The following is a 27,928-nucleotide window of genomic DNA, read 5'->3' as shown; positions in this document are numbered from 1 at the left end:
TTCGGGAAAGGTTTTTCGCGAGCCTCGTCTATAAACAGCAATATTTATGGTTATTTCGAGTATATTACGAGGTTTCGTTGCGCGAAAGACAAAATGGAGTAGGATGGCGAAACGAATCGACCTGTTGCCTGTTCCGGCGAAATGCCGGGAAATGAAGATATCTACAGGGAAAAATGTGGGTCATGCGTGGGTATGTTACCGTGGAAAAAGAAGCGAAACGAGTGAAGAAGAACGATCCACAAAAATGCATATGCGCGTGTCCGCCGGTCCTTGAAAAAGGATAGGGGACTTGCCTGTTGCAAGCGTTCCGCATGTTGCGAGAGATTGGCTATTTCTGAGCTGGTACGGTAATTGCAAATATCATAGGGTGTGTTAATCGAATGCTGCATAGATGCAAATTCAGCGAGTCCCATATTAGTGGGCCGAATATTAATGCGGGCACTCTTGAAACGACGATAACTTTTTTAATATTCGACCATAGTCGTTTCACAACGCATATAATTGACACAGGTCTAAACGAAAACGTATTTTTAAAATTTTCAATATAGTCCCACAAAAATTTTATAAGAAAAAATTAAACCGACTTCGAAAAAATGCACTGAACAGCATGAAATGATTTCCATTTAATTTATGTGAATACACACGAACTTAAGTACAATACAATTTTTTTGTTAAGGAAAATCCTTAAATTCTTCTACATGCTTTCACATATTAATATTGCGCCGTCTCCGAAAAGATTGTATTGTATTTAAGTCCGTGTGTATTCACATAAATTAAATGGAAATCATTTCATACTTTTAGTGCTTTCTTTTTCGAAGTCGGTTTAATTTCTTTTTTATAGAACTTTTTCATTTCCACACTTTTTAGTGGAACGAGCAGAATTTCTAGAACACCATAGGATGGTTTTTCGGTTTTATTGGTTATTTGCAATAAAAACCGTAAAGAATGAAAAAATGCAAAATGTGTTTTCACGCTACCAATTGAGAGACATACAAAATGCAGAAGGTTTCGTCCTGATTGGTCCATCCATCTCGACGTAATCGGTGAACATACATAGAAAAAAAGCGAAAAAAAAGGCACATACATATTTCGAAGCTGGTTCATAAAAAAGTTGCAACACGCAACTTTCAGTTAGTTCAAAGTGACAGTTAGTCCAGTTTAAAAACATTTCTTTTCACATCCTGGAGCGAACTAATTGCTCCAGCTTCCCAAAAAAGCTGAAATCGTGTTTTGATAGAGCGATTTCTATAGGAACGAATCGACGAGAGAATATAAAGGTTCCGCCGTATACAAAAATGTGATTGATGGTAAAAGAATGATAGAAACGAAAGGTTACCATGGTTTTGACGGCCATGTAGCGACTTTGTCCTGGTCTGGTCACACCGTGACGGTTCTCAGGCGAGATAGAGAATTGAATGCCCATCGTGAAACGCGCGTATGCGCAAAAGGGAGGCAAGCTTGTCTGTCAAGAGGAAAAGAGACCGACGTATCCCCGGCAGAAGAGGGTGGCCAAGCTGGTTGGTGCAACGGAGAAGACCATAGAAAGTTGCAGAGAGAGGGGTGCGTGGCGCGCACTCACACTGGGATCCTGTCCACAAACACCAGCGGGTCACACACGTATAAAGGGTGGCGTCGCGATGCCCTGATCGCCATTCCCGCGTAGACACAAAGTCGTGGTGCCCGGCGTCGTCGAGCAGTCAACCCTAACTCGTTCAGATCCACGTGAGAGCAAGAGGACCTCGAAAACGGAGCCTTCCTTCCGGAAACCTTTCGAGAGACTTTCGGGATCCTTTGGGTACCTTTTTGGAGCCTTTTGGAGCTCTTTGGAGCCGTTCAGGACAACTTCTGTATTTCAATTCCCCGGGGAGCAACGAAACGCGACCCGTCGCTTTCCCAGCAACAGGTGAGCCGACTCCGTTCGCGAAAAACGCCGGACCCGCTCACGGAACCGTTCCGCAAACGCCAATTTCAGCCGGTTCCTGGAAACAATTCGATCGCAATCCGTCGTGAAACGAATTTTCGCGGTTGAACGACGGCCCGCACGTTCCACAACGCGGATGTCATCCCGCGATTCCACGTTTCATCGAAATGATAGCCTCCCGAGCGATTTTACAGGCCGTTCGCAGTGAGAAGTGATTGTGTTCAGATTTTCGAGGGCCTATAGGATATGGGAATGTGCGATTTTTTGCTAGATCTACCGTGGGGTTTTTGTTTTACCTTGTCTGGTAATTTTTAGAATTTCTCTACGGATTTATTCGGCTCCGGAAATTTTTTTTGTACGACCCTCGATGATAGCTGAATTCTCTGGATTGTATTTCACGTTTCCCAGTAATTTTTAGAATTTCTACACAATTTCTGGCGGGTCGGAGTCGGAAGTGTTTGTTCATTTTGGGTTTGATGAAACATATGGATTCGGGATACTTTATTTTTTGAAATGTTACGAAGTCTGTATGCTTCTAAAAAGTTGGTAGAAGGACGCGATGCTTGAAAAATGTAATCCAGTAATTTTCAATTTTTTATTTCATTATTAAACAGTTGAATGCAAAACGAAACGAATGTTCCATCTGTTACGAGTTGCAAGGATTCGGATCGCGCCCGAACAGTGGGTTTACGGTTCTAAATTTTGACTGGAATTAAATACAATAGTTAAATCGGATTATAAAAAAATCGAATTTTGCAGGTTCAGAAAATTTCCGAAATAAAATAAGTGTACGTCATCTCGATCAATGTTCGTCCGTCGAACAGTATTTTCATTTCCAAAATACCATTCGCGATTACTTTGTCGATTGTCTGCGGCCAAGTTCGATATTCGCGATTCGATTCGACGAATATTGGAAGATTTTAATGGAACAACGTCATTGTTTCGGGCGTTAAGTTTGCGGTTGAATAGTAATATCTTCGTGCAGCGTGAAACAATCGGGGAATCTCATTTCTGAATAACCCTGGAAAACGGAACACGTGCACGGGGCTGCTGGCGAACGCTTTGTTTATTCAACGCCGCGGTTTCTCCAATGTTTGATATTTGACAGCGGCGAATAATTGTTCAATTGTGTAGGCAAGTTCGATCGAAAGTCCCAATGAAACCTCGAGAACTTGCCTAAGCATGGACGCAACAGATAATGCCGTTTGTCGGACTTGTAAAGGGGTGTTTAAAATTTCAATGAAGTTTCAATTGCTTGAATTATTTACTAATGAAAGTGGGTGGACAAGTGTTTGGATTCTGCGAACATTTTTAACCGCTTGTGTTGTGACGTTTGATATTCTTGCAAAATTGCAAATTTCTCGCGAGGCTTTCGCCTTTTCTCATCGTTTGCCATTTACTTCTTTACGCAACAGGTGATTCCATTCAGATTCTCGCGAAGAAAAAACCGCCAGCCGGCGTCACTAATTAATTAGTATTAGTTCCAGCTGTATTCACTGTTTCGTGAAATCGTCCACCTATTTTCCTAATAAACCTCGCAGTCTAGTAATTAATTAATAATTTCTCTTGGCACTGCACAAGGAAAATAATAAACTCTTTGACGTAAACCAAATTATCAATCTCGTTTTCGACATTAATCATCTTTCTTACAAATTTACGGCCAGTAGATCCAACTTCAATCGTTATTCAGTCTGATTATGATGCCACCCTTGCACGCTATACTTTTATGTTATGAAAGCCTCTGGCCCCTATAATTTGAAATTCCCATAGCTTTGAATAAATTTTGTCCGACTACATGCCGGCTCCTGTTCAAGGCATTAATCTGGTTAATTAATAGAACGAGATTCTCTTCTTACACGGGGAATTAATGAGCAGCTTTGAAATCTTGGTCGTCCAAAAGCGGCGAAATCCGCGATAACGTAGAAACTGAATTATAAAGTTGAATTGCCGAGTTCCTCCGAACCACCCTGATCGTTCATTAGAACAATTGCCCTTGGCCTTTGGCGAACGTTTCATGCGTCGTTCATACGTCGTTTGCAGCTTCATCATTTTATTTATCGTTTCAATTGTTACTTGATTCAATTGTTGCACGTCTAGATTGTACATCCTGTCCGAGAAGAGACGTACAAACAGTCGGCTTCGCAGTAGTACGAGTGAATGATCGAAGCAAGTGAAATTGGTCGATATGTGATCAGCCACAGACCACAATATTATTTTAACCCCTTGCCCTACGATTTATTTCACGGCTTCAATGAGTAGATCTTTTTCGTAGATCGTAAATTCTTAAAAAAGGAGAAAACTTATATCTATTGTATGCCTATGTGTTCTTCAATAGCTGTACATTAACAAAATGAAGATGGAATTTTATTTCGTTTGTGGGAAATTATTGACATACATTTTTATTAGAATCTGTTCAGAATCTTCATCACGAGTCAGACACGATATATGAGGCAAGGGGTTAATTCACAGTCTTCTTTCCAAAATAATTCAAATCCACTTGCAACACAGTTTTGTGCGTAGTTCTCCCGATTTCTCAATATTTTTAATTTCTCGAGAAATGAGAAACAAGACTTTCTCGAGAATTCTCTAGAATTTTTAATAAAATATAAAAATATTGGAAAACTTATGATATTTGGAATATCGTTGATAATATTTATAGAAAGCGCAGAACACATTAACTCAATGTTTATTCCTGTCCAATATGTACATTAGGGTGGACCTAAGCTACACTTGGAGAAAAATTTTTATCGAGATACAATGCACGCAACTGTCCTGTTTCTTTAGGTGAGAAAAAAATTTGTGCGAAGTTTCAGAACGATCGGATAAAAGGATGACGTGGTCCACTTAAATTGAAAATTTTGAAAATTGTGAAATTCACCTTAACCATATGGAACATGGCACATCGTTGGATTTATCTTTCTTCCAAAAAATTTGTTTATTTTGCCATTATATTTACCTTATTGAACAGTGCAAATTTCTTCTGTGACATTTTTTCGTATAATCACAAGTAACAGAGCTATTTAAATACCTACATTAAAATGTAGCATATTTTGACTGATGGTAGGACATATGTATTTGTTCATTTCCGCAAATATGTTATAAAATAAATGAGATTCATAAGAATTTTCCTAGATTGAAATTTCTCGGGAAATACTGTAATCTCTCGAGAAATGAGAAATAACCAATTAAAAAAATTGTGGAGAAATTCTCGAGAAGGAAGACTATTTGTGCGTCTATAAAATCATAAAAATTGAATACTGAAACAAGACGCTGTTAGATAAACGTGCTAAACGCTCGTTGATGTCAGCTATCCACGGAAAGAAGCGGCATCCTAATTACTTACGGCCCGACGCGATAGAGAGCAGCTCGGCGATAAATTTCGCGAGGATCCATAACCGGAGTGTCGCCGTGCAATTCGAGTCACGTGTAGAGCAAATTGGGGTTGTGAAATTGCCAGGGAAGAGGCGACGACGAGGAGCGCGTAATGGCTAGGGGTTGATCGTGTGCCCGGTCCGGCCCGTCTAGCATCGTGACCGAAAAGTCAGAAACAAAGCGAGAAATACAAAGAAAAATAGGGAGGAAAAAAGAGGGGAACATCGCGGATCAGGCGAGGTTATTACAACGCTGCTTTTATTAGCGCACTTGTTGCGGTCGTAAGCCCGGAATCGCCGCGTTATTTCGCGCGAATTAAATCTGAACCCCGGTTAATCAGCCAGCTGCAGCTGCGATCTATACAATAATCCTTGGATCACAATATTTTTCCCTCCGATGATGCTGTTTGCTTTTGTACTCTTTCCGTAGAGAGACCTGGTTTGCTCGAAGACGTTTCATTATTAAATTTGTATTCAATAAATTACCAAACGTATTTAATATTTTAATAAACTACTGAAACTACTGTACGAGGAACATATTCTACCGATAAAATTAAGAAAATCCTATAAAATGGAAATATTAGGTTGCAGGGAAAATATTATAGTATTTTAAAGAAACCATATGAATCAATTTATAAAAATAGTTCCTGTTTCCCAATGACTCGCTGGTAACATGTGTTTTTGATTTACAAGCGAAATTACCTGCTGATTTCAAATACGACAGAACTTTTCCTGCAACCTAATATTTCAGGCTGGGAGAAAAATTGGAATTTTTCGAAAATCGACCGGATGTCTCGCGCGCGATCGGTTCAAATAAAATCGTAACTGTTCGGCATAAATGAAAAGATTGCTTTTAGACGTGACGACAGGCGACGGATCGATGATTTTAGATATCGGTATTAAATTTTTACGCCGATAATAAGATCAAGACATCGCGTCGGCGAACGACAATACTTGGACCGTGATGACTCATAAAAATGGCAATGTCCTGGTGCTGCATCGTCGGTTACCCGTGCATGGAACGTCAATCGACGAATTTCACGCACCATGGGACATTTCCAATATAATCGGGTCGTCTTATATCTGGACGAGAACGACGCCAACTCGTCACTGTTACTGTTCGATACGTCCTATTCTATTTATTTCAAGAACGATTCGCGAGCAAGTAACAAAATTACTTGAGAATCACTTTTTCGCTGAACTTACGCTTCAAATTCGTAAATTGAATAATTTAATTAATTCTGACTTGATTAGTAGTAGCTACTAGGATTTCTCGCGATAAGTTATAGAAAAATCGGCAAGAGGGAAAGCCAATCGAGTGAAGGAGCAAGTTGCGGCGAAAGTTACGAGAACTTCGTAAGTAGCACTAACGTGTCAGGGCTACGGTGGCCTAACGAGGTTTAATTTCACACCGGGGGGCAGGTTTCCATTCTCCCTGGGGATGAATATCGAGAAGTGACGTTAATCTCATTTCCGGGCTACGGAGTGCAGCTACCTGTTCGCTGACACACTGCCTGCCGCGCAGATAAGATCGATGGTAACAACGGTAACGTCATACCTTTCGGTAGGGTCGTGACCGAGCCTAGTTTATCAAACCAGCCCTTTCAGCATTGTCTTGCTCGTCTTAGGGAAACCGGAAACCTCTTAACACGTATTATCCGATCGATGTTTCTCTTCTGTTAGTTTTCTCGAACTTCCTTCTATTTTCCTAATAGATTGTCATCTCATCTTTCCTTATAATTTGCCAATGTTCGTTCATTGAATTACAACTCGACATATGGAGATGCATGTTGTGTTTATTTAGTTTTGTTCCCTCACGGGTTACAAAGGGATCCCGTTCCCTTTACAATTCTTTCTCTCGATTCTTTTCTTTTTCTCTCCCTCTCTCATTCACACTTTCGATCCTGCTTTTCCTTTCGGCTTCGGCTAATGTCTTTTTTAATTTCCCCTGAATCCCTTCACGTATGCTAATCGTTTCTGTTTGAACTACTCGACGTCAGACGTATTTCAAAAACACAAGGTCCGCACGTTCCCTGGAAAAAGCTCCGATCTCATTAGTCGGAGAAAGAAGACAAGCGGGAGCCTGTTGACGAGGGTGGTAGGGGAAAGTAAGGGACAGCTGAAAATTTAATTAGCGAGTAGCCGATGGCCTAGCCTCGAGCGAGAGCCGCGTGCTGGGTTCGAGAGGTGCGTTAATCCCATTTCCGGCCACCCAGTGAATCATACAAAAGTGACGGCGATACTCTGGAAACTCGACATCCTGCGGTGGCTGGACTCGTCCTTTTAATCTTGATCCTTTTTATCGGTGTACTTCCTGCGTCCGACAAACCAGCCGGATAATTTTCAAAGTGTGCCCGGACGATAATAATGCTTTTATTTTTCAAGTTGACGGTCCTTCACTCGAGTATATTCAAAATGAAGAGAGTACTTCGTAGATAAGGGAAATATGTTCGAACCTTCTCTGATAATGTACTCGCAGGTTGAGTGACCCGATCTTCGTTGTATGTACTTTTCATCGTTCCGTGGCCTTTCGAACGATAAATAGTTGATCGATCGTACGGAAGTTTCCTTTTGAAGAATACTACATTTCCAACGAGCGACGAGAAAATCCGATGGGCCATTGATATTTCACGGGGAGAACCAAATCGAAAACGAAGGATAACATTTTGCCAACCCGTTCTCCGTTTCGGAGATAATCGAGTCCGAAGTTTAGCTTCGCGCGCAACACAGTGGGCGTTTGACGAATGTCCAAATTCGATTATATCCGCGAAACGAGAAATTGCTCGAAAAAATATTATTCCACATTTCCGAGCAGTTTTTGTGCGCGGAATAACCTCGGGGCGGCAATTTCATCCAGCGATGTATAATCAACCAGAAAACAATGTATCAAGAATAATTTATTTAAATGAAGAAAGATATTCATTCTGAATTATATAAAGAAATTTCCAACTCTGTCGCTGGATTTCTGAACTGAATCAAACTCTATCTATTCCGGCAATAGAGTCGGGACTGGAATTGCGAAATGTATGAATTTGCGGAGAAGCAACGGCGACGCGAGATCAATCATCAAATTCATACTGTGACGCGTCGCGCCATTTAATTATTAACAAACCGCCCGAACAGAGGCGATGTGGTATCGATTATTCGATTTTTTTCTTGCTCCTCATTCAGAAACACGGGCCAATAAATTCGAAACAGAATCGCTGCGTGGCAGACATTTACACGGTCGAACAAAACGGAAACGCGAGCCAACGGAGAACCGTAGGCGGTACGCGTAAAAAAAACCTCTCAGTTTTATGGTGTGACACCGTCGATCGAATAAACTTGATTTCTTGCACGAATAAAAGCTGAAATTTTATTCTCCTTGACCGCGAAACGCGACTCCCGATATTATTATCGGATGGAAAAGAACTTTTTAAAGTTCCTCGTACCCCCGTTTCCTCGCAGGATTAAATTGTGCATCAAAGACTTACAGTCACTGACAATTTAAAGTGGACACGCTTGAAAATCGCATAACTTTTTAGAAATTGGACCAAAGGACTTGAATTTTTTTAAGATGTTAGACCGGCTAGTTCGCTAGAGAATAAGTGAACAAAAATTTAATACGATTGCAATTGGTAGGAATTATACAAAAACTTTTAAAAATGATGTTTTGTCAACTTTTTTATCTGGGCCTGTAACGATAATTTAAAAAATGCGTTTTATAGATTTCGGTAACTTATATGCATACTGAAAATTTCATCGAAATCGGTCTACATTGCAATGAGCTACATACGTTTAAAGATGAAAGCTTAAGGGTGAAAGTCGCAGATTTTCAGCATTTCGGGCATTAGGGCATTTCGCCCTTACGTGATTATCTTTAAACGTATGTAGCTCATTGCAATGTAGACCGATTTCGATGAAATTTTCAGTATGCATATAAGTTAGCGAAATCTATAAAACGCATTTTTTAAATTATCGTTACAGGCCCAGATAAAAAAGTTGACAAAACATCATTTTTATTTAAAAATTTTGTATTATTCCTACCAATTGCAATCGTATTAAATTTTTGTTTACTTATTCTCTAGCGAACTAGCCGGTCTAACATCTTAAAAAAATTCAAGTCCTTTGGTCCAATTTCTACAAAGTTATGCGATTTTTAAGGGTGTCCACTTTGAATTGTCAGTGACTGTACATACAAATTTTTAATCGTCTCTCGGAGAATTACATTTTATTATTATAATTGCTGAGAACATGAGCGAGTATAGAAAACGTAGAAAAAATAAAGTGGAACGTTTTTGGTCGAAATTCATTTCGTTGGTATCTGCCACAACGAGCCAGAAGTCCCCGTCGAATTTGTTTCGGAATGGGAATTACGAACTCGTGGAACGGGATCGAATATTTTCGGGCTATAATTGAATTAACCTTGTTACTAGCTTCGATATTTTGTAATTCTTCGGTATCGATCCGCTGTTCTGCCCCGCGTTGTCGCTTGTTTGCATACGTCTGCATACATCGGTAATAATCCTCTTCGTTACGGGGGATATCGTGGATGTCTCTGTCAGAAGTGCGGCCATTTGTCGTGCGAACGGTCGTGGAAATTGTTCAAAGAAATCCGTTGGATCAAAAAGGGTTTGCAGAACTGGAAACATGTAACACGTTCTACAGCGAACATGGACTTAATTAATTTCGTGGCTGATCACTCAACTATAATTTCTCACATCTTCACGATTTCGCAATTTCGATTGAACAAAGCTGTTTAGAGAAGATGCAGATTTTTAAATAACTTTTTGGTGGAACCACAGTTTTTTTTAATTCTTCTCTCGTTCGAATCTACGGTATTTCATTCTTTTTTCTGTGTATCCGCAGTGTTCAATTTACTTGTTCTGCGAATTCGCATAGTTTTTCCGTTTGTCGCCGGTAAATCTGCTGTGTTTTTTTCGCTCGTGTCCTGCAAATCTGCAGTTTTTTCCCCGCTTGTCCTCTAAAAATTGCTATTTTAACGTTGCTCCTGCGGATCGGATTTAAACACTTTTTTTTTGTGAAATCTCAGTATTCCTAATTCCGTTCTTTCTTACGATTTCATAATTTTTGAACACTGAAAATTGGTGTCGCGCATCCAGGAAGAATGACTGAAGACCATAGTTCCATTGACCAGGTCGGAAGCTGTTTCGAAACAGTGTTCACGCCGCGACGCGACGCCCCACAAGCTCCCGAAACCTCTAGCCGCGAATGATTGATTGATTAACTATAGCGCGGATTATGTAAACGCGTGATCAAACATGAAACGAGGAATTAGTTCACCGACCAGAATAGAATATTGTGTATCCATCTGAGAAAGTATGCTTCCCGGTTGAAAGAATGTTTGATATCCATGAGGGGCGCGTGTTCCTCAACCGATTCTTCGTTGATCCTAAAATTCCATCATTCTTCTTCCTGCCGTTTTAATACCGTTCTAAAATACCCACCAAAGCCAACCACTTTAGTCTCGGATTCCACGTGAAGGATGCTGTAATTTTCCGTGAAGAACACCCACGGAAGAAACTTGTTTAATCCTTCGCGACTCTTAAAGCACTGGAAGAGAGTGCTTCCCTTAATCTTGTCTTAAGCTCGCGGATGACGCCATCATGCAAATGCCTTCTTTCTCACCTTATGATACATGTTACCGGGACCGTGGCGATTTTTTCTACAAAAAATAATCCCCTGGCTGCTGCAAAGTAATTTTGTCCCGGCTTCTGAACTCACTGAATTATTTCTAAAACCAAGCCCACAAGTGATTGCTATTTTATTTTTAGTTTTTACTAGCGCGTGAATATTTCAATTTCTATTGGGTTGGCAATAATGTAATTTCGGTATTGTAAGGTGAACCAGAGAGCTCAGTTTCTTTATTCAAGCAATGAACTTTAATGAATAAGATATGTTCCCTTTCGTTCGATGATATTTTGCCAAAAAGAATAAATAAGAAAACATTTTATTGATTAAAGCTCATCGCTTGAATAAAGAAATTTATCGAAACTCGCAGTGATCGATTCCGTCGATCGTTCGGGTAGCTCTTTTCAATATTTCGCGACATCTTTCGGTTCGCCGACTCCGAATTGACAGCGGGAGCTATGACAAGCAGTGTGAAACGTTCGATGGCAGCTTCGGCAACGGAAATTTGAAATTTCATGAATTTCATGAATTCAATCATCCGCCTTCCGTTTCCTGTCGCTCAAGGTTTTGTAAAAAGAACATACAAGAAGGAAAATTGTGAGAGAACGAGGATAGCACCGGTCGCAAACTTGAATTTACACGGATTAACGCGGATTGATATTGGCTTCGAAATAAAAATACGAGGCTACTCGCTGAATTAAAAAATAAATTACCGATGCCGCGTGCCGAGGACGACGCGCGACGGTGCGACGCGACGCGACGCTCAGCGTCCCGGGCACCTGTTGCGACGCTCGATTCCCTTCGAAGCGTCTCTCTCCTCTTTTTTCAAACGTTATGGTTCGCGAATTTCACGGACTTCCTCTGAAAGAACCTCTTTTATCGTCACTACACCACTCAGGAATCGTTTTCACCTTTGTTCTATTCTTTATCGTTTTATTTTTTGCTTGCTCTTTGTATGGTAGTGTTGAGAAGAAACAATTTTCAAGGAAAGAGCTGGTGCACTTTGTAAAATTCTCATAAAAATTCATGGAGTTCGTCAATCACATTTTTATCTTCGGAACAGCAGAGTGTTCCCGATTATTTGCAATTTTTCCTGAATTGAGAAGGTGTGCTTTATAAAATTCTTAAAATCGTGATTTTCTGTGAAAAATTACAACAGGGAGATACTGAAAAATTGTTAAGGTATGCCTGAGGATGTCTCGGGATTTAACCGGGCGATCGCAACATCCGAAAATTAAACGAAACGAGAAAGTGCGTTCCGCGCGTTCCCGTACTGGCCGTCTCTCTCTCCGGTGGAATTACCACTTTAAATCCGGGATGATTTAATCTGGCAGACATCTACCGAGAAATGAAACGCCCCAGAAAATGTTGCCACTGGAAATTTCACTCGTTTTTGTAATGGGCCCATGGGATTTAGTCGATGCTCCTGAAAGGGTGCGGAAACGTTTTAGAATTGTTACAGGAACAACGTGCGACAGATTGAAAAATGCCCACGTGGACGCTGCCAATTTATTTTGTCTAAATTTTAGAAGAACAATGCAACAGCCTAGAACAATTCAGCATTAACAATTCTAACAAGTCAAATCAGGTTTTTAATTTAACAATGGATTCGTGTGAATGATGGAATTTCCTTTTCCATTATTCCAACGAAATATTTTTACGCTTCATTTAATCCTTAAGCTTCGCTCATTCCACTGAAGATGGAAATTTTTGCTAAAGGGTTAACAAGCTTCAAAAAATTTCCAAAAATGTTTCTGGTACAGAAATTGATTAAATACAATTGTTAAAATCCAATAGAAAAGACCGTGGACGCTGTTGCGGAAGCAAATGGTAGTAGTGGACGTTCTAGGGGCGATTTTTTCGATCGATGACATTTAAACTGAGCCCAAGTGAATTTCATTGGGTCATACCCACGCAACACCTGATTCCGAGCAGATAGCATCCGAAACAGTAACGGAACAGAGAACGAACAAGGATCGTGGTTCCCATCAAATATTCAGCAGCGAGCGACCACGGTTTTCACCGATACCTCTGCACAGATCAGCGTTTAATCGCACACCAACGCTCCTCTTTGTACACTGAAGCTTGTATCTCTTGTGCATCGAATAGTTATGGTGATTCGCATTCATTCGGGTAGCCGTGTAATTTCAAATTACGGTCTTCTCCCACGAATTAATTATTATTTAAACGTCTATACATTGTATGCGACCTGCATTAACCTTGCAACAGGGATTCAGGCTCGTCAACATTCCACGATGAATTTAATTTGCATTATTAATCTCCGCTCAAGTCAATAGAAAAATACAGCCGATTAAAGGAAATATTGAAAGCAGCCTTTCTCCGTCATACTTACTACACTTTTTGCGGCTCGTTAGGAACTATGTCTGATAAAAATGCACCGAACTTTCTCCTCCAATGAAACGAAGAGGACGAGTTTTCGAGACAATGGATATTTCAGAGTCCAGGATTACACGAGAGCAAGAACTTTTATATTAAATCCCGGCGTTGCGATACAGAATTTTTTACCATTCAATCTCTCGCGACTTTGACAGTTCCCGAAGTCGACGGCAACTGGCAGAGAGACAGAGGAGCAAGACAAAGTTCCGTCGCGTCGCTTTAGGGACAGAAGGGAAAGCAATTTTCCAGCGTCGCTGTCTGTTCATTATTTCGTCCTGAACTTCGGAACTGCATTCGTAGCTGGGAAAGAGAACGCCGCCATTTTGATAGCGTCCCTTAGGAGTTTCTGTTGCTTCGTATGTCGGTCCGATAATAGTAAGCATCGCATTGTGGTGAAACTTTTGTAAAAATGCCAGGAAACAAAGAAGGAGAAGAAGAAGAAGAAGAATGGAAACGTTGAACAAACACACATCTAAATAAATTATAAATATTCTCTCAATTGCACACACACACATGAGTACTCTTGATATTTTTTGAAATTGAATTTTTCGGTCGTTCACGTTCTTCAATTGCAAGATTGTCATCACAATTTTTTAGTATTCTTTAATGCTATGGTCAATATGTTACTTTTCCACTCATACAAAGAGTGCTCGGCAATCACTATTGATTAGCATTTAAATAATTATTTAAAAGTAAAATTCGATATCTAAGTAAAAATGGAAGGCGAGACCTTAAAGATAACATTTAGTCCAATAAATTTCAACTTATTCTATGTTTTCAATATACTGTTGAGTGTTTAAACATGTTTAAACAATCATAATATATTAGTAGACTGCGGATTTTATGCATTTATGACAAAAATGGGTATGCACAATTTAAAACAGTGGTCCTATGGAAAAGATTTAAGGCCACCAGTGTGTAAGTTTCACGTTAATGATATAATTAAAAGAAGAAAGAAATTTTTATTCAGATCCTGTGTCTTACAATCACTGCAAACATTTTTTATTTTGCATAAAGATCCGCAGTCTATATATTAGTATTGGGTATCACTGGATTTGGGAAAGTCTGTAGAATCTTTTGCTGTAAAGAACAATTCAATATCTTTCATAATAACATCACAATATTTGTGTAAAGTTGAAAAATACATTTTTCTCAAAGTCATGTTTCTCAAAAATTAAAGGTAGATTCGGAATTAGCACGAAAAACTCTATAAGATCCACCCAACAGTATATTGGAAACATTTTTGGTGTTGATAATCATTAGACAGTGGATCTTCATGCAAAATAAGAATTTTTTAACCGAGTTACAGCAAATTGGAGAGAAATAAAAGTTTATTTCCTGTCTTCATAAACTTAATAGGTCGAAAAAAATAGTATCTTTAAATTTCTCTAATATTTTCACTGTTTCAAATTACACCTATTGATTTTTTCCATAAATGCATAAAATCCGCTGTCTAATAAATAATCGTTGTACCTTAAAATGATGTATAAATGAACCTGTAATAGTATTTCTGGATGAAACGCTTCATAACATTTGCATCCGAACGTCGGACAGTTCGTATGCAACAACCTAACATGTACAAGTTTAGTGACTAGTTTAGTGATCGTGTTTGAAGTGACGTTAAAGAAAAGGATTTTTCTGTCTAGATCGATCGTGAATGTTCAAGATGAAGTCTAGAACTAGCCTGTTGACGTCCAGCGTCGCTTTTGTCTGCGTCGTGAGCGTCGTCAGCAAACCAGCCGCGGCGATGGACGAAACGCCAGCATCCTCGTTGAATTTGCAACACTACAATTCACTGGACTCCCTTGGTTACGACGATTCTCTGCCGGCGAAGAGAGCTTACACTTACGTCTCCGAGTACAAGAGGCTACCGGTGTATAACTTCGGCATCGGGAAACGTTGGAGTGATAACAGCGACGATAAGGTGAGCTACGGACGTTCGAAATCGATTTTTACAACTCCACCCTGAAACTCCAATGTTACGATGCTAGTGTGCGAGTCTCCATTCGCCTAATTAATAACTGCAGCAATGCAATCCTCTTATTGGATTGTAACGTAAACGAGATCGATTGTATTCAATATTCATTTTTATATAAATATATCCAGTACATTATAAAATCTTTCACTGCGAAGATTGACAATCTTTGTATACAACTAAATGGATATTTATTAGATTTCGGATTTGACGCATTTATAACAAAAATGAGTAAGTGCAAAATGTAAAACAGTGAACATATTAAAAGACTTCGAGAGTATGAATATATTATTTTCACCACATTAAAATTATTAATGAAGGATATAAAGGACCTAGTCGATTAAGATGGTTTAAACTGCCCTTAAAGGTTTTCCAATAGCTTTCGAACCATTCGAAATCTGACTTGCGAGAGTAGTTACAGGGTAAAAAATCACGCGCGGCAGAAGTGAAACTTCTTGCAGTCTAGCAATGTTTAGAAGTAAATGAAGATTGGAAATGATAAATAATTCTAATGAAGCGACAACAAGATCAGGAACAACTCTCGACGCAGTATTTGCAAGTCATTTAGACAAAATTTAATCAAGAATATTTATATCATATTTTAGCTATCACAAGCCAATTGTTTCAATGATAGAATCATAGAAAATCAAAATTTGCGACGCAAAGAAGGAGAGCGTATGGGAAATGCTATGAACTATGTCTCTTTCTTTCCCATATGCTCTCTTTCTTTGCGTCGCTAATTTTGATCGTTCTCTATTTTTTGTCGCTTCATTAGGATTATTTACCATTTCCAATCTTAATTTACTTCTAAACATCACTAGACTGCAAGAAATTTCACTTCTGCCGCGCGTGGTTTCCCACGAGTATATTTTTTTACTTAACTGACACCTGTCAAAATTTTTCAAGTTACTTTAGAACAAGGGTTTGGATAATTGTTTATAAATCTTTCAGTCGGAACAAAATCCGATGAGAAACTGCGTGTGAAAGTAGCTGGAGGTTAATTAGTTATTAACAATTGTTGCGCGGGCTGATTGTTTCGGAAGTTCCCATAATGCGTAAGACAAGGAGGGTCGAACACTGTGCGACAAGGACAGACATACATAACATACCACTTCTCCAACAGTTAATAACTAACAATTTAAGCATCAGACCTGCATAAAACTGGAATGGAAATGTAGTCAAGGCTTCATTTTGCAATCTATAATCCTAAAAGTTCACCAATGAAGTCTTTAAAGTTAGTAAATTAATTATGAAAATGCATAGACATGTAGAGATAGACTGCGCCGTCTTATGGGCGAGTTGAAGCCCACAATGGCGGCGGGCGGTACAAAGAGTGAGAGAGAGAGCATTAGCCGGGGTCCATAGCGCTCTCTTTCTAATTGATGTATTTATTGATGTTTTATTTTTGTTTTTTGCCGCCATTGTGGGCTTCAGCGCTTCGTACAGGCCGCGCAGTCTATCTCTATATGTCTATGTGAAAATGTTACTTGTCAAACTATTCGAGGTTATTCGCGAACGTCACTTCCGTAACGCTGGAAAATTGTAGCCCCCTCAGCGAAGAAGTTTCACTTCAATAAGATTTCGCGCTTTTCGAACTTGCAGAGAGGTCGCCAGTACTCGTTCGGCCTGGGAAAACGCACAAGACAGTACAGCTTCGGTTTGGGCAAGCGCAACGAGAACCAGGACTACCCTCTCAGGATGAACTTGGACTACATACCTGTCGAATCAGCATTCCACTCGCAGGAGAACCTGGACGATGTGTTCGAGGGAAAACGAGCCATTCAACCTTACAGTTTCGGTTTGGGGAAGAGGGCGGCTCGAGCGTCCGGCGATACTTCCGGCAAAGGTACCAGACCCGGGGACCTCTTCAGCCAGAGATATCACTTCGGACTTGGAAAAAGGATTTCCGAAGACGACGAGGATTCGCTGGAATAGGACCTCGTCGAACTGGCTTCGCCGGGGAACAGGATCATTTGAGCGGGGACCCGGCGAAGTAGCCCGCGCACACGACGTAGCTCTATTTCGATGTCGCAAAGTTTTGTTCTCACAAATATAACGATCACGCAACAATAAAGACACGTTTTGAAGTTCGAAACGCCTCCTCCCGATCTGTTCTGTTCCTTCTCGCCCGAGGATTCGTTCAAACAACCGGTCGAACAAATCGATCAAGCTGCCTCGAGCGAGTCAAACTTCATTCCCTCGTTTTCGTCGATTTTCCTTTGTCCTTGCGCCTTTCGCTCACCTAGTACACAGATAATACAATTGTTCTTATGTAATTTTGGCGGAATTAATGAATGTACAGCCCCCAGCCAAAATTAAAACATTTTCGAAAGGTTTTCGTGCTCGTGGAGATTTTGCAATAATTCTGCAACGCTCCGTTCTGCGGGTACCGTTTCATGGTTAAACAATTTTAGAAAGCTTTTCCGTTTGACGCATTAATAGTGTGCTTTGACCAAGATAGCTTCGATATAGAATTTCACTGCTTCCTTGTGCGCTGTGCCCGCAGACCTGGACAAAAATCAAGAATTACTATTAATAATAAGAGCGTACACTCCTGACCATAAATCACCGGGCACTTACTTATCTTCAGCAACATGGTAATTAAAGAATACAAGCTTCCAGCTCGATTTGATTGTTTTAGTTTGATTATTTTATGATCCATTAATGTTGGAAAAAAGAGATCGAGAAATTGTGGGATGATTATGGACAGTTCGGGAAGCGAAATTGGAAAACAATTAACCCACGTGATTTTTAAAAATTAGAAAATATAAGAAGAATAATTAAGATTTAGGAAATATATATGGAACATTTTGGTCAGATTTGATTTACATTAGAAGAAATTAGTAAATAATTGGTGAAAAATCGTCTGCAACCAAATTTCAATAAGTGGCCGGATGACTTATGACTTAAAAAATCTCTTTGAACGAACGAATCACTCTGGACGTGTCCAGTTCTGCAAAAATCGCAACATCTATTTATTCACGACGCAGCTAACGCTAAGGATTAACCTGCAATGTCAATGTACAATCGAGAATCATCCTACTCGATCCCCGATGAGAATGATCGAATCGTCGTTCGAAGATCCAAGAAACATTTCGCCTACTATCCGTTGATTGTTTAAGATTCGTTAAGCGTTACGTCTAACTGTGAGCGAGTGCAGAATTATCTCTGCGTTTCTGTCTTATAAGCCTCTTTATAGAACCATGTTGAACTTATGTTTGACACTTTATCAAATAAATGTTCTTCAAAAAAATATGCAGATAGGGGAGAATTCATTTGAACCCCTGCGAAGATTTTGAAATGTTCTTTTTCATGTACCGACAAGTGAATCACTGAAAGCGAGACGATAAATGGCAGCAGAACATTCTCGATCGGATACGCCCCCTTTCGATTTCGATTACTGCTTAGTCTCCGATCTATTCTCGAACTGCTCGCTTGCGTGAAACTCGGAATTGTGAAATTTCAAATTGCACGTTTTGGATTTCCTAGATTTTAATTCAGAGATAAATGGTTTCAATAAGACAACCAATTTTTCGTCGGTAGCCTGGAATTTTGTGTTAACATTTCCTAAATTAATAAATTCTGTGGAATTTCCGCTATCGGTTATACAACAATAGCGAGTTGTAACTTTTATCGAACGAGAAGTTCAAAGGCAACGGGATTTATTAAAGGAAAATGTATAAAACTCCATGAGAAAATTTCTCTTTTCAGAGAAAACTCGGAAGAAGATTCTTGAGAAAAACTTGTGCGGCTAAAGTTAAAGAAGAAATTTCTAAAATTTTCAGTGCACAATTAGTTACAACTCGAGTGGACTGATCAGTAAAAAGTTCAACTTTTAAGATGAAGATTTTCCTGTGAAGAAATTTGAATTGGCTCGCTTCAAGAAATTTTTATTAAAAATGAGAACCCAAGAGATATTGATAGTGCTCGTATATCTGATAACAGTAAGTTTTGGCGTGGAAAAAATATGGTTGCCGGACTTGGAATGGCAAACTGCGAAGAATTGGATGGAAAATAAGATACCGGAGGTTGGCAGTCACGTGATCTTCCCGTTGGAGACGAGACACGCTGTAGGAATGTCAAAATCTGGTGACGTAGATCTTGCTGGGATCGATTTGGCTAGATCTGGATCTTTGGTTCTGCCTAGGGACGGCAAACTTCATGTATGTACATACATATATTTTTATTTTAATCGAAAATATTAAAATCGCAGTAAAACACTGTTAATTTAATACTCGCACAATATATTTTTGTAACGCACAATATGTAATTCTTTTCCGGGGCATTTTATCTAATTTGTCAAATAACAATCGTGTGCAAAATAACGTGGACAAATCTCGTGCAAAAGCATTCCGATATTTAATCAATGGCAAAGCGCGCTTGAAAATTGTTTTTCCATTTTTGGAATGAGATTGACATTTTCATTCGGTCCGCAGCATTTTTTCATGTTAAGCTAAAAATGTAAAATGTCAGTCTTCGTTGTAAATCGTCCAGGATTACCTTCCACGAGGATTAGTTTTTCATTTTCGTCCGCGACAAAACGAGAAAAGATGGACGTTGTGTCGCGATGCTTTTGCAACTGGCAACAGATTACTCCGAAGATTGAATTAACATTCTGCAGGTGTACGTCATTACTAGGGATGTGCGAGATGCAATCAGAAACGCAGTCGTGAATCTAGTACTCCGGTATTGGAAGGACTTTCATTATTTAGCCATGGGGGGGAACGTGATACGATACAGAGAGAAATTAAAAGTTTCTTCCCTAGACATCTTTCCAATGAATTTCTCGACGATAAGAAATATTATATGCTCAACTTGATAAATGTACGAAAATCGAACTGTTCGAAGTCTTCGGTCGTCGTGGAGATTAAATTTGTGATTTGTTAGAAGGTAATATTATAAAAGAACGTTATTGATCCGTGGTTTTCTCTCTGGAGTAGCTACCATCCAAAACTACTGACGTCAATGCGCCATGACGCCAGTATGGACACGTCATTTCCGTCTGCCCACTATGTTCAAAATTCGCGTGAAATTATGTTTCGCACGATATTACGTTTCCATAATAACACGTGTACATATTTGCGCATAAATTCATAGTAATGAACCTTTTATGGTCGCAGTTAATGGATGCAGGAACACCTCCGAAAAAGGTGAGTGAATGGTCGAAAGAGGGCAACCTCTTCTGGGCAGACCCTACAAACTGGAAGGGCAGTTCGGAAGCTGCTCCTCATCTCGAACAAGTCCCTTGCCGTCAAGACGACATAATTCTGCCAAGTCGTCAGCGGACTTTCAGCATTGTATTGCCAATGAAGAAGATCCAGGTGAGATCAATCAAATTGGCAGGCGAGAATTATTCGCTGGGAGCATGGAAGTGGATGGAGATGGAGAACAGGAGGGAGTTCGCTAAAGGAATATTCACTGTGGCGTAATTACTGTTCTTATAATTAGAAATGTTCGATTACTGAATTGAATAGAAAGAAAAATTATTTTCTTGTATTCAGATACGCGGATTATAGATGCGAGAAGTGTCCGTGCCAGGATGATCCGAAGGGATACTATTTGGAAGAGGTTTGCGCGATCGAGAGGCCTAAGTGTGGGTTCACTCAATGCGAATTTTCATTAAAAGTAAGTGTATCATTTTAAATTGATAAACAATAATCCGAATAAACAAGCTACTGATTTATACAAACAAAATCTAACCCTACTCTCATACATGTCAATCGATAAATATTTGATCGATAATTGTCCCCAACACGGGTCTGCCCAGGGACAATTATCCGCCAGGGATACTATTCTTTGACTTTTGCCGAACGTAAAAAGGGACAGGGGGCCCGAGAGAGGCCTCGGTCGCCTAGAAGTGTAAACATAACTACTCCAAAACAAAACTTCTTTATTTTTCATTATTTATTTTCATTATTAAAGTGATACCAAATATGATATAATTCCAATTATATTTACTTGTTTAATGAACGTATGTAATCCACTGCTATAAAGTGCATCAGCCCTCCGTGGTCGCTAATGGGTCCCATGGAAATCACCGACACAAATTTCCCCGACACGGTTTTCACTCCAGATTTGTCCGACAATAGCTTTGCCGACAACGAATTTGATCCACAACGACTTGAGACACAGTATGACAATATTGTATGATAATATTGAATGATAATACATACTGTGGTCGTCTTAACTTGTTGTGGATCAATTTCGTTGTCGGTCAAAAGCTATTGTCGGTCAAATCTGGAGTCGGTGAAATGTTGCCGGTGAAAACCGTGTCGTGGAAAGTGTCGGTGATTTCCATGGGACCCGTCGCTAATAACCTAGTCGTTGACGCGACTTTAATAAATCCATAAAATTGGGATTCGTTTTTACAAATGTTTCAGATAGAAGGACACTGTTGCCGATACTGTGGCGGACGTTTGTCTTTGTCTGGTGAGACTTCTTTGCCATTGGTGCGAGCAGCTGCGAGCGAGGCTCTCGAAGAATACTCTGAAAAGGTTGCATGGCATATCAGACGTGGTTCGGACGGTGCCATCGACGTTCTGATAAAGGAAAAGGGCGACTATTTCCGAATCGATACTTTGGTTGCGGTGAACAACATGGAGAAGACTCTGCTAAGTAAAAGAAATTCCTTCTCCATCAACAATCTCTTTATTTCTCGAAAGAAAGTCAACTGGAAGAGTTTTAAAGAGATTGTTTATGGAGAAGGAATTTTACTTCGCAATGAAATTATTTGCGGACGTTATGCGATCTACATGATACTTTTACATAATAATCATCCATTTACGTAACTCTTTCCAAGTTATCCTCAATGCTCATTCATGCCACAATCCATTGAAACAGATTATGAGCAACCCTTATAGAAAATAAGTTTGTTTCTGACGCAGGTATGAACATTAAGGTGCTGGCTACTGAAGTGTCGGGCGTTCCTTTGCGAGATTATAGAGTGGCTGCTACGCTTATACCGATTTTCTTGACGCCATTGATCGTGCTGATACTGTTCTTCGTTGCCTCCGTTTACGTCGGATATTCTTACAGATAGTGAGTACAAGTGTTGATCGATTAATTGTTTGTTATCTGCATCGTACAACATTTTTACATGTTCCGAACCATAAATACGAGACATGATCGGAAGATTAGCAAGCCTGGAGGAAATGTAACGCTGAGAATCCTCGGGTGAGAAGTTAATTTCACAGGTTTCCGGCCTGTTGGACATAAGGGTACCCAAACGGAAAGGGAGAAAACTGCTTGCAAACTACGTTCCATGTTTCATGTTCCGTGTGATTGCTTTTTTCCCACAGCGACCTAACTTTTCGCTCTCTATCTATTTCCGTCCTCGTAGAATGACCATCGACAACAATATGGAAATTGGATATTAGGATAACCAGTGTTCGAACTTGTGCGAGAACTCCGATTTTTCTCGTTAATCGCCATTAATTCCATTTCTAACTTCAACATTCTGAATAATTCACAGATTTTCTGTTCCGTATAGTTCGATGCAATTATTAAATTTCTTCGAGCTGAAGCTTTCCCGAATTCGGATAATGAAACGACACGACACACGTGGTACTGGCTTTCGCGAGCAGTACGGTTGTTTCGGATTCCGGAAAGCTGGTCGGTGATTACGCACGGTAAACGGCATTGCAGCTGCACTGAAATGCACCGATATTGGCCAAGGGGCGAACTGTGTAACGTCAAACTGCAGAAACTTCCTTTTCCGGCCATTTGCCTCTGACACGGAATGTTTGTGTGTGTGTGTCTGCCGGGATAAAGGGTTGAAAGCGCAAAGTTTGATACCGATATACACGTTACACGAGAAGAATGAAAAGCGGAATAAAAAAACACTCTCATCGAACGCGAGAAAAAAATAAAGTTTGAAGCAACAGGTTCGAATCGAATGGGACAGCGATAAAAATACAGTGTCGTAGTGGTCAATTTCACTTTGAAATCAGTGTGAAAGATATACCGAAAACATGAACATTTTAGAAGATCGAATAAACAAGATGAAAATATGGTGGTACTAATTAGCGAGTTTCGAGACAAGAAAATGATTCAATTTACGAAACACCGGTGGCAATGCGATGACCTGGTATCCAGTGAACGCGGCCCCATTTACTATTCGCCAGTTTACACGCGGCAGTTTCTTCGGCATTGCGTTACCCAGCAACCCTTTCGTTCGCTGCCGGCAGCGTTTAATTGATCTGACCTGCCCAATCAACTCGCGCAGTTTATTATCTCGGTCGCGAAATTCGCGATTTTCCGCGGGTAAGTCCGCAAGAACCACAAAATTCCCGAATGATTAATCGTGTTCGCTGTTGAATAAAATATTCTATATGTATATGCATATAAAATAGAAAAGTATGTGTGTATGTATGTATGTACATGATTCCCTCGATCTAATTCGGTGGGACCGTTGCACGTGTTGTCCACTCGTCGGGGTTGAAGTTGTCGGACCGCGGTGGTTGTAAATAACACTGTCCAATACCAAAATTGTTTCCAAGATACTGTTGGCTGGATCTCATAGAATTTTTCGCGCTGATTCCGAATCTGCCCTTAATTTTTCTCCCACACGCACAGTTTTTTCTTTACACAACTATTGTGATGTTATTATAAAAGATATGGAATTGTTTTTTACAGAAAAGGATTCTGCAGACTTTCCCGAATCCAGTGATACGCAATACTAATATATATATATATATATATAAAGACGGAGAGACACCAATTTTTTAGGATATTTTTCAATTTATCTCAAAAATAAGGGTCCAATGGAAAATCAAACTACACCACGCGATAGAGTAGACTTCTATCTTGAGAATTCACCACTTCAAGTTTGCACGTTCGACGTTTTTTTCGAACCAGAAAGCAAAATATCTTCGCCCGACATGAGTTGGGCAAAAAAAGGCACATACAGATCGAATTGAGTAACCTCCTCCTTTTTCGAAGTCGGTTAAAAAACGTCGACGTTCCAAACTTGAAACTTCTCGAGATGAAAGTCTGCTCTATCGCGTGGTATAGTTCGATTTTCCGCTGGACCCTTATTTTTTGAGATAATTTGAAAAATATCCTCAAAAATTGGTGCAAAAGTGGCGTCTCTCCGTCTTTAATGCTTGTTTAAACATGTTTAAACAATCATAATATATATGTTATAATAACTAATAAATGTTATAATAACATCACAATATTTGTTTAAAGTTGAAAAATACGTTTTGTTTTCAAAATCACGTTTCTCAAAAACTGTGCGTCTAGGAGAAAAATTGAGGGTAGAATCGGAATCAGCGCAAAAGAAACCCTATAAAATCCACCCAACAGTATATTGGAAACATAAAAAAAGTTGAAATTTGTTGGACAGTGTAATCGGCCGGTTTAGAGCTGATCCGTGCGCGTTTGTTGTCTGCTTTAACAATCGCCGCGAGTAGCTAGTTGATTATATTATATAAATTACATTTTTCCAGCATAATCGGAAGCTGCGGCGAGATCTTCACCTCGATCCGTGACGGAATACGAGCGGACAAGTCCGCCGAGGGTAGCAAACCGTTCAGTTTCGCTCGTTTCGAGAATATTTCTGAAGGCAACGTGCGTATCGCAGATGTGGCCGGTGGCAGCGCGCAAACAACCGGAAATGAAGCGGAGGGAGCCAAGGAAACGTCCGGCGGACGATTCGAAAATCCCTTGTACAGGTCGAAGAGAAAACGGAAAGAGGAAGCGGAAGTGCTGGACATGAACTCACCTCTCAGCATGTCTACCCTGAAGGATAAAGTGGAGGACGGCATCGAGGAAGTGGATCTCGACATCGATCAGTGACAAATTCAACAATTCAATATTAAACATTTTTTTCACAGAGAAAATGAAATACTCAACATTACAACATGTTGTTCATCCTGTGTTGTAAACGGTGTTTTCAGAGAAACATCTTAATAAATATGTTCCTAATAGATCAATGAAACTTGCATAATCGTTTCGACGGTGATTGTAGCGGGAGAATATAAATGTCGAATGGAACAAGGTATTCATCGGATCCTCTTGGAAAGCACGTTACTCGTGAAACACAGTACACTTAAGACGATGGCATTGTGAGAACTGAAATTGATAGGTCCTAAAGTATCAAACGGGGCTTGGGAAATGACAAGGAGCCAGAAGGACGTCGTTCAGGATGCTCGCTGGCTCTTTAATAGGTTCTTCGCGTAATTAAACCGTGAATCTTCTCTCCGTTCGCATCGACTCCATCTCCGTGGGCTATCAGATCGACCCGGACGGCCAGGAAATTCGATACGAACACAGATAGCTTGACAAGTATTGGCTAAAACAATGGGCAATTTTCCGCGTTGAGTCTATCGACGCTCGAAAATAACTTCCAGCTATCAAATAATTAATGGTTACTCCTTCCAACAGAAAATTGGCCTTGCGACGAAGCCAATTAAATCGGGAGAAGTCTCGAAACTTCCACAAATCTTATTATACTTCAAAATATTATTATCCCAGGTCACGAAAGAACTTAAGGATGTTCTGGAGGTATATAAAAAAGCAACAAAATTTTACAAGATATAATTCTTACTAAATTAATGCAATTACCAAAGTTTGGGTTCGTTTCACTGCACCGTTTAAAAATTATAGCAACTTAAAGTTTGCACATTTTAACACGTCTTCTTATGGAGAATTCATAAAATTCCACTTCAAACCCTATTTAAACCTTGAAAAAACGCAACTGGAAACTCCAGTTTTTTTTACATATAGTAAAAATTATGTAATTACATAATTGTGTTCAAAATTTATTAGGATTCACTAAACAGTCACAGAGAAAAAGATTATAAACCGTTACAAAACGTCAAATTTATCGTGTTGTCATCTCACTAGCATGGAAACGCGACAACAGTGTAAAGAAAAGTATACAAAAGTATGCAAAATATACTCGTGAATGGCTTTCATTGCCAATATATTGATGGATTTCGAATTTCTTGTACTTTTGTCTCCCATTGTACCTCCAGAACACCCTTAAAATTGAAGTAGATTTTAAGGGAACAAGTAATTTGATGAAACAGAAACGTCTCAGGAGTATCGTGGAGTAAAACGTGGGAGGATAATTCAAGTCACATGTGTTTATTCCTCGACATACAACGTTCGAACCACGTGCGAGGCCGGCCACGTGGCCCCTGCCATCGCGTAGACACTTACTCGTAGGAGATAATAGGATAAACCGTCGCACAACTACAAACACGTATACTGAATACACAGAAAAAAGACTGCTGCTGGGACGAACATAAGAAAGAATGGGTTTTTCGAATGATCATTTTTGTCCTGTCTTTACTTTCTCCGCGATTAAAACGAAGTCACACACACGCACGCGAACGTTCCTATCGTGTAACTGTTCTTCCTCGGTGTATACATATATTATCTGTTTATATAGAAACATCTTATGTATACATATGTATGTATATGTATATATATTTATCTCTCTTTCTCTCTTTATATATATATAACCATTTATATAAAGCTTTATTAATAGAATATATTAAACTCTCTCTCTCTTTCTCTTTTTCTCTCGTTCTCTCTTTTTCGTACGTTTACACTGTTCTCGGTGAAATTGCGTAGATTAGCATTTTTGTACAGAAATACGATCCTCCGATTATGTTAGGCGTTCACGGACGAGCGAAGCTTCTTCGGGCGAATTTTCCTATCGATTTAAAATTTTCATAGGATAAAAATTACAAACACCTTCAATATTCGCCTAATTAAACTGTGCTGGTAACAGCAATCGATAGGGTCAACCACCGATTATGCCAACCGACTCCATCCCCTTTAAGCTCGTCTGCGTAACAATACCTACTCCGTCACCTCCGCTTTAATGGTACTTGGAGCACAGAATTCGAGGAAGTGTCGTCAGTCCTCGTGTACGCGACAATACAACCAAATACTGATTCAGTATTTTCCGTCCCGCTCATGTTGCCCTAACTTGCTCGCGAGTACACTCCGTGCGCGCGTGTACTTTAAACGACACAGTGAGGCATGGTCAGTGCAATTTACATCTCGTCAAAACTGAATAAAGTAACCTGTGAATGGAACGCCTCCCAATGAATGAACACAATTCGTATTAAACGCGGTGCAAGATATTCAAATATTCTCTTGTTAAATTGTTTAAATATATCTTGAGGCACATTTGAGATGATACATTTCTAATCCACGCCAAATTGTTGCGATTCAGCTAGAACATTTTTATTTTCTCTCTGCAAATCACCTATCTCCGAAACGAATGGTCGCACGGATTCAAGACGGGCATCATCATGTTGTATTTGCGTTGCTCTATCGTCCCGGAGCGATTGCATCAATTTTCGAATAATGACTTTGTAATTAGATCAGCCGTGACCACAATTGGTCCTCAAGTTTCGCGACCCTGTGATCAGCAGCGTCCGATAACTCGATTGAACCGTCCAATCGAAACCATCCCAATCCAATTGCAGCGGCAACGGCGATCGAGGGATCAGCGAGAAGCCAGAAGGAAAATTTTCCGCCGGGAATCACGCCCCGACAGCGACCGAACACGTGACACGGGTCGTACGAAGAGCTTCGCTCGTGATATCCGTACCTGGGACATCATCATGCTATCCGACATCATCGAATCAACGATCGCCCAGTGGCGGCTCA

The 27,928-nt window shown here is 39.9% G+C and overlaps 2 protein-coding genes across 2 annotated transcripts; both read left to right on the top strand.

The window, feature by feature from the left end:
* The first annotated feature begins 1,636 nt into the window (after positions 1 to 1,636).
* On the top strand, positions 1,637 to 17,390 carry Apime-asta (allatostatin A). The gene is made up of 3 exons (XM_076437826.1): positions 1,637 to 1,903; positions 14,967 to 15,244; positions 16,898 to 17,390. The coding sequence occupies exons 2-3, from the start codon at positions 14,978 to 14,980 to the stop codon at positions 17,228 to 17,230; spliced, it is 600 nt and encodes a 199-aa protein (XP_076293941.1). The 5' UTR covers positions 1,637 to 1,903; positions 14,967 to 14,977; the 3' UTR covers positions 17,231 to 17,390.
* A 1,320-nt stretch (positions 17,391 to 18,710) lies between these two features.
* LOC143215576 (protein amnionless) lies at positions 18,711 to 27,864 on the top strand. Its single transcript, XM_076437820.1, has 6 exons — positions 18,711 to 19,458; positions 20,416 to 20,720; positions 20,797 to 20,920; positions 21,676 to 21,910; positions 22,180 to 22,333; positions 24,745 to 27,864. The coding sequence occupies exons 1-6, from the start codon at positions 19,195 to 19,197 to the stop codon at positions 25,091 to 25,093; spliced, it is 1,431 nt and encodes a 476-aa protein (XP_076293935.1). The 5' UTR covers positions 18,711 to 19,194; the 3' UTR covers positions 25,094 to 27,864.
* Positions 27,865 to 27,928: the final 64 nt, after the last annotated feature.

Source organism: Lasioglossum baleicum, chromosome 14, assembly GCF_051020765.1.
Source record: "Lasioglossum baleicum chromosome 14, iyLasBale1, whole genome shotgun sequence".
NCBI classification, from domain to species: Eukaryota; Metazoa; Arthropoda; class Insecta; order Hymenoptera; family Halictidae; genus Lasioglossum; species Lasioglossum baleicum.
Note: the sequence above shows the minus strand (reverse complement) of the source record. Positions and strands in the feature narration are given on the sequence as shown.